The 7,500-nt window shown below is 39.4% G+C and overlaps 1 protein-coding gene across 1 annotated transcript in view; it reads left to right on the top strand.

Annotated features, from left to right (window-relative positions):
* LOC137977870 (ubiquitin carboxyl-terminal hydrolase 32-like) overlaps window positions 1-7,295 on the top strand; it is a 44,184-nt gene extending 36,889 nt beyond the window's left edge. Inside the window, exons 33-35 of the mRNA XM_068825232.1 lie at window positions 1,457-1,762; window positions 4,500-4,592; window positions 5,525-7,295. Of these exons, the coding sequence (XP_068681333.1) occupies window positions 1,457-1,762; window positions 4,500-4,592; window positions 5,525-5,695 (570 nt within the window). The 3' untranslated portion in view covers window positions 5,696-7,295. The remainder of the gene's footprint in view (window positions 1-1,456; window positions 1,763-4,499; window positions 4,593-5,524) is intronic.
* The last annotated feature ends 205 nt before the right edge of the window (window positions 7,296-7,500 follow it).

Raw genomic sequence — 7,500 nt, forward strand, 5'->3', positions numbered from 1 at the left:
AGCTCCAGTGCGACGCCCAGAAGAAGCCCATTTAAAGTCACCACCACAGTTTGGTTAAACGCATTTGAAGGAAAGGAACTCCTGCAAGCCGAGTCAAACGAGCAGTGTGATTTTTTCCAATTATATATCTTCAGGTCGCCATTGAAAAGAACATCGTCTCTTCATTTCATCAACCGGGGTTAACGACTTCCATATTAGTCCTTCATTCCAAGAATGCACCGTTTTCAAAAAATAAAATTTGACTTGATTTGTGTTAATTGTTAATTTCAATTTACAGTGTCCCCAATTAGTGCTTCTGCGCTAGAAAGACTATAGACACTTAAATAAAGTTCCTTTCCTTTTTTCCTTTTTTCGACAATTTCAGTCCCAGAAGTGTTATAGCGGGACAATTGCCTTCTGAACCTAGTTTGAAGGCATAGCTCCCACTACTTTCCTATAGCTCAGTGGTAGATCATCCGAACTAGGTAGTAATCGGGAGGTCGTCGTAGGGTCGAATCCTGCAAAGGAGTACTCGGATTTTTCCGAGTATCCCCGAGGCCTGGTTCCCACCATTCTCTTATAGCTCAGTGGTAGATCATCCGAACTAGTAATCGGAAGGTCGTCGTAGGGTCGAATCCTGCAAAGGAGTACTCGGATTTTTCCGAGTATCCCCGAGGCCTTGTTCCCACCATTCTCTTATAGCTCAGTGGTAGATCATCCGAACTAGTAATCGGGAGGTCGTCGTAGGGTCGAAACCTGCAAAGGAGTACTCGGATTTTTCCGAATATCCCCGAGGCCTGGTTCCCACGATTCTCTTGTAGCTCTGCGGTAGATCATCCGAACGAGTAATCGGAAGGTCGTCGTAGGGTCGAATTTTGCAAAGGAGCACTCGAATTTTTCCGAGTGTTCCCGAGTCATCGTTGAAAAAATATCATTTCTCCAATTCTTATTTGAATTAATATTAACCTCTTTCTAACCTCGCGAGGGTCGTGCTGGGGAATATTGGCCCAAGGTCGTGCCAGTACGAACTGAGCGCAGAGAGGTCCGTACAAAAACGACTGAGGAGCAATTTTCCCGAGTACGGTCCCGAGGAAAGTAAGGTTGGTAAGTTGTTTATTATACATGGATGGCATCGCTTCTTTGGGCGATCTGACACTTCTCCGCGTGGTGAATCTTCGTAATCTTCGTTTACCATCAGCAAACTTTGAACGGTAACCTTTCACATGTAAAGCTATAATTTTACTGTTGTGATGAAAAAAATTAAATTTCGCTTTTTAAACACATTCTATGTTTTGTCCAACTTGAGTTTCCCGGGAGAGAGAAAAACTACGAAAACGGTCCGTTTCCATGGTAATGGTCCGTATCGAAAGATCCCGACCGAAAACCAGCCGATCAGATTGCTCCGTTTAGCCGGAGAATTGCTTGCCATTTGATAATAAATGTTAATTCTTGTTTGAAAATTCTTCATGTCACGCAGGAGTCTTCCTCCCAGAGTTCAACTGGGGAATTAAGTTCAAGTCAAGTTGAACTCAATCAAAACAGCAAACCACCTTCGCGCCAGTCTTCATGTTTGAACCTTAACGGTGCCAAAGTCCACCCGGAATTGATGCCTGAAAATCAGCGGGCTTTTACCCCTGTCGAGACACCAAATATTTCAAACTGTGTCGGTATGGATAGTGGAGACGCCGGTAAAGCTCATCGGGATAGTGTTCACGAGTTAGCCGCTGCGAGGAGTGAAGGCTCACAAAGGGAAATTCCAACTTACAAGATTTACGCCATGTCGGTAAGATTTGCGTCTGGTCTGACGTCATTGTTAAATACGTTTGATTTGGCTAAAGCAGTTTCCAGTCTTCCGTAGCAAGGTTAAACTGCGTACAAATAATAAGATAAATAAATAAAGCGTATTTGTATAATACCAATATAATAATATTAATAATAATAATAATAATAATAATAATAATATACATGTAAAAGAGGAAGACCGAAAATCAAAACAAGTGAAATGTTGACAACGTGCACTTTCATTTTCTATGAAAAACATTCAACTGATTGGTTGAAACAGATTTCCAAACTTTAACAAAACCATAGTTCAAAAGTCATTCAACAGTAAACTTCAACAGTGCATTTGTAATTTGCACTCGTCTTACAAATTTGCATGCTTGTTACATGAGAATCACACTCTTCTTGCAAATCATAACTGAGTATTTTTCCCATGAATTTTCTTAATAGTGTAACTTGTGCACTTAGTTATGAAGCTAGCTCACAGGCTCTCCGCTTTAATAATCTGAAAAAAATGATTTAAGCAAAACATAAGCATGGGTCTGATCTCTTGACTATTGAGTCAAGCCCAAGAAGAGTCCAGTGCCCTAAGCTTAGTGACTATCCCTCCCCGAACTTATTAATAATTCAGTAAGGTGGCTCAAGTCAGTTTTCAGCGGTTACAAGGGAATGTCTTATGAGAAGGATTGACTCACCGACAGTGTTTCACGTATCGGTAGTGTTATGGTATCCTATGAAACACAAGTTTTAGCTTAACAAGATGCACTCAGCATTGTGACCTAACGGCCCCCGTTTCTTTCGGATTTAACAGGCTTAGGGGGCCGTTACTTTTGGATACTCAAAAAACGTTTTTCATTCAGTAGACGTCTCACGGTAAAAGGACACGGTAACATGAGATCAAAAGCTCATTACATTTATTTGTTCAGATTACATGCTGGTTACGCAACCAAACAAAAACAAACTGTAGTTATTATAAAAAATTTCTAGCCTGACAACGTGCAACGGAGACTGGTTTCCACGTGTATTTTTCGTCCAGATACTACTGATACTCGCAGGCGTAACTGACTCAGTAGTAAACACGTTCGTAATATGTATGTCGTAATACGCTGTACGTACGGTTCGTAAATTTTTCAGTAGGACTGAGTCAAGTTTAAAATAAACTAAGGATCACAAAGGTTTCTGGATTTGCTTAGTCCTCAGGCTTTTCCATCCGCACTACGCATTACGCTTATAAATAGTTATCCGGTTTTCTTTCAGGGAAACTGATACAATATTTGCCGTATACCTTACGGTACCGTGTTAGAGTTTTTTCCACGTTCCAGTTGCTGTATTCAAGGAGACAATCGTTTGATATTTCGCTACAGTTTTGTTAATCAAATCGATCCTCAAGTACGGTGTATTTATGTTTACCTACCGCATGACATAATATTGTTACATTAAAGACAATAGATTTTTATTGTTTAAGTGGCATTATTGAAGGGGCCGCCACTTTCGAGGGGTTCGTTACTTTCAGGAAGGCCGTTACTTTCGGAATTTAACAGAACCGTTACTTTCGTAATTCTTCGGTAATTGGTTACCATAGCAACAAAAGAGACCTTTTAAAGCACCTTATACATGTCTTCTTTTTATTACCTGTCCTGAAGTAGACCTCACTCACTCCAGTACTCGAATGCGTGCGACACAAGCGTAACAGTATTTCTAATGTTGGTGGCTACTTTGGTTTCTAGGAATTATTGCAGGGAAATTCCAAGGATCTCTGAATTGATTGTATAGAGCGAGTTTCAATCGAGTGTCGCAAAATCAAAACCAAAGTAATTACTTTGGCCAATCAAAAAGGACGGAGACAATCCGGTAAACCAATCAAAACTCGAAGTAATTACATGTAGCCGACACAAAGCGCGGGAAAATGTGCACGCGCGAGCCACGATTGGTTTTGGTTTCACTTCTGATTGGTTGAGAAAGTGGCGCGAGAACTTTGAACAATCACTGAGGGGGCGTTTTTTTTGGGAAAATCCGAAAACGGATTCTTGAATCCAAAAACGGATTTGCGTTTTTTCGGCGAAATCCAAGAACAAATCATGAATCCAAAGTATCCACACTCGAGGAGGATACTTCGGATTAAATCTAAATCCGGATTTTTGAGATTCACCACTTCAGCGTTTTTTGGGGAAAGTATTTGAAAAAAGTATTTTTCATAAGTGCTTTTCCATGCAAAAATGATACTCAACAGCTACCGTACGTGACAGTTTAACCCAAATGTTTTTCTCGCGCCATTTTCACCGAACGTTCGAAGACATGAATAGGTCGAAAATAGTTAGGTTTCCTGCAAATTTCACACCAGAAATTACACTAAAAGTTTCTTGACAGCAATAATCACGTATTGTTAGCACCTTTCCTACACCTAAAAAAGCATGTTTTTCGTCGTTATCGATCGCTAAGGTATTTTTTTCTGGTGGCGTTTTCATTTAAGAATTTCTCCAAAACAAACTTAACCGCTAATTTTTTTTTCGTTTTTAAAATTTGCACGCAACTCTGGGTTTGTCTGTTTGCGTTGTCATGGAAAATAATCCTTTTCAGATTTTGCGTTTTTTTTGACGCGGAAGAATCCATTGATCCGAGATCAGAAATCCGTTTTTGGATTTTCCCAAAAAAACGCACCCTGAGTAAAGTAATTGTAAACCAAAGCAATTCGCTAATTACTTTTGACATTCAATTGAAAACCGCTCTAATTTCTGTTTCAGTGTCACACAGGTGTGTTAGGTGGAGGCCACTACATTGCCTATGCTCACAATCCAAACAACAAGTGGTACTGCTATAATGACAGCAGCTGTAAGGTAGGTTACAAAAGTGTACTGTGGTAAACTACTATTAAGTGTCTAAAATCGAACCAAACGTGAAACAACTATGTCTTTGGGGCCAGTAAAAAGTCTCTAAGCTCGTGCAATAGCCCTTTTCACGGTTAGTTTTTCTCATTTGCATTACAATGTAATCTAGCATGTATGTGAGGCAATTTCGGGCTATTTTGTAGTTTTAACCCGAAATTGCCTCGCATCCACGTTAGATTACATTGTAATGCAAATAAGAAAAACTAACCGTGAAAAGGGCTATTGGTCAGCCTTTGAAGTTTATGTAGCTTATGGGGTACTTTAATCGGCTCCAATGAAGCAAGTTGAACCAATGTTTGGGAAGTTGCAGCTCCCTCGTTGTAAGCTACATCACTTAATGCGTTAGGAATACATCAATCCACGTTTCACCTTAAGCTGTGATTCTCGTTTTCACGTAACGACGACTTTGTAAATAGAACAGCTCAAAGAGTATTGCACACAGTATTTCAAACAACCCAAGAAATAACGTGTGCCGCCCGGTATCCTTCATTTGAAGGTCACATTTGAGGAACTGAATTGGACTTCAAGTAGACTTGCCTTATAATTAACGGCACCACAGCCAGGGAAGAGTTGTTCGCTAGCTTTCATCTGAATGCTCACAGAAGGAGTTTAAACTGACTCAATACCTTGTTAGAACAACCGTGTACAGGATTAAAACAGCACCCCAGGAAAGTACAGCTCTGTACTATATATCTCATTTCAATCGTTTAATGTTAGGGTTTCTTCTACAAAATCAAAAGTTGTAACCACTTTGGTCACAAAATAACCAGATAAAATTCAGTGGTCTTAATGAATAATCACATTTTCGATATTTGATTCGAGTCCAAAGAACACTTTCAACATCTGGAGTCGATATAATGAGTAATGGGTTGATATTTCAGGAGTGTGACGACAGCAAACTTCAGAAAGACTCACCGTACATGTTGTTTTATCAACAATATGATTTGGATGAAAGGACGTTTCTTCCCAACTTCAACGGCCAAACGCCAGACTCGGCTAGCGACGACGAAGAATATGAAAATGACGTCAAGAGACTTTGCGTCATCCAATAACAACGTCGGGAAATGGACGTCAAATATTAATAATTTATACGTACTTTTTCTATAAAAAATGCAATTCATTGAATACTTACGCGAGCGTAAATTTACTCAAATGCTGTAAATATGTCGACGTGGAAAATTTTATTTTTAAACGATCATGCAGATTTTGAGAGAATAACGAGTAGCTTGGGGGAATTCCATTCGATGTACTCTGTTCACTTTTGGCTTGTTTTTCCTTTCAGTCAGGTAAAGCTATTTTCATGTAATTGTAAGCTATCAGCTGCAAACATCTCGATTCGTTTTCAACCAAAAAGAAGATGCTCCAATACCTGATAACAAGAATCTTTCTTGCGCTTATCCAAGTGACGTGTTGTTGAGGCACGTTTTGATTGGTTTACTTTGTTGCCAGGGATTTGCTGCAGTGAAGCGCATGTTACCATAGATACAAAGCCACTTGGATTAGTTATCCTCCTTATTCTTAAAGCAAATCTCTTTTGTTCTTTTGCGTTGTGCGAAAAACTCACAAACCTTAGGATTTTCTTAGGGTTTTCTTAGCCCAATAGCCTTCGCGTGCTCCCTGTGTTGAAATTTAATTCTAAACCTATAATAGGTAAGGAAAGCACACATCTAGTAATTTCGGTAAATATTTGATAACGTTGTTTGAATTGAAGCACGTACGTACGTTATCATGATCTGGAGACGTTTGTGTGTCGACCTGATAATCTTCACCTCATTTTTTGTCTTGCTAACTTTTCCTGGCTTAATTTAGCTTTTCGTTTAGAACAGAAATGGGTTTATCAACTGAGTTGATATGGTAAATTAACCACCGTGAAGGAAAAACCAAAGCTAAGTTATTAGAGGAATTACAAAGAATGATATGCCTTTTGAGAGACAAAAACCGCCCTGACAATGTTCGAATTTAGCATATCTTCCAGAGTTGGCGTTTTTGTGGTAAAAGACTGTTCGTTAGCTTAGGCACTTTACATTTTCAATATATTGGTAGTCCTAAAGGAACTGGTAAGCAAAGTTGGTCACTAAGGTGCCAGTCGAAAGTCGCGTAGACTATTGCGCAGTTGAATTTGAACATTTTCAGTCACATCTTTATTGAAATATTTATTGCGAACACCTGTTTGGTTGTGGGATATAGGACCTTTTCGAGTGTTGTGCGAAAATTCTCTGCGGATAGATTTTTGAAATAGGGGTCGCTGTCTATCGTTCTATTGTCCATATTTTGGAATAATAGCCCTAAAAATCCTCGTTCGCTGTTGATCTGCAACGGTTTAATGCGACGTTAGTGTTTGGTCAGCACACATTGTTCAAGTTCCGTAATGGTAGCGGATACAACCCCGTAATCATCCCTCGGGACTTTGTAATTCTTGTATACGCTCTTAATCGAACGTTCAGTCCGTTAGAATTGATTTTTCTAAAGCGTTCTTACATATTCCACTACGCTGTTCTAATAGGCTTGTCATGTTTTGGTGTCTTTCACAACGTTTGTAACACTTGAGTATCACTTTTGTCGTCTTTCCTAAGTATTTGACCAAACAAGCGAGACGTATTCAACAGTGTGGGCTGCTAAATAAATATAAAAACTTGTTTTGGTGCCTTATTGAAAGATCTATGGATTCAATGAGTATTTTACTAACCTCGTTTTCTATGTAAGTTTTTTCAGTTAAATTAATGAACCAAGCGCGAATTGAACTAAAAAAGTATGTCTGGTTGATTTTCACATCTCGGCCCTAGAACGCGTGCTTTGAAGAGGTCTCCTCAGTTGCGAGAAGGAAAGGGGAACCTCTTCACGTTTCTCCTCGATGTTA

The sequence above is a fragment of the Montipora foliosa genome, chromosome 11, assembly GCF_036669935.1.
Source record: "Montipora foliosa isolate CH-2021 chromosome 11, ASM3666993v2, whole genome shotgun sequence".
Taxonomy (NCBI): domain Eukaryota; kingdom Metazoa; phylum Cnidaria; class Anthozoa; order Scleractinia; family Acroporidae; genus Montipora; species Montipora foliosa.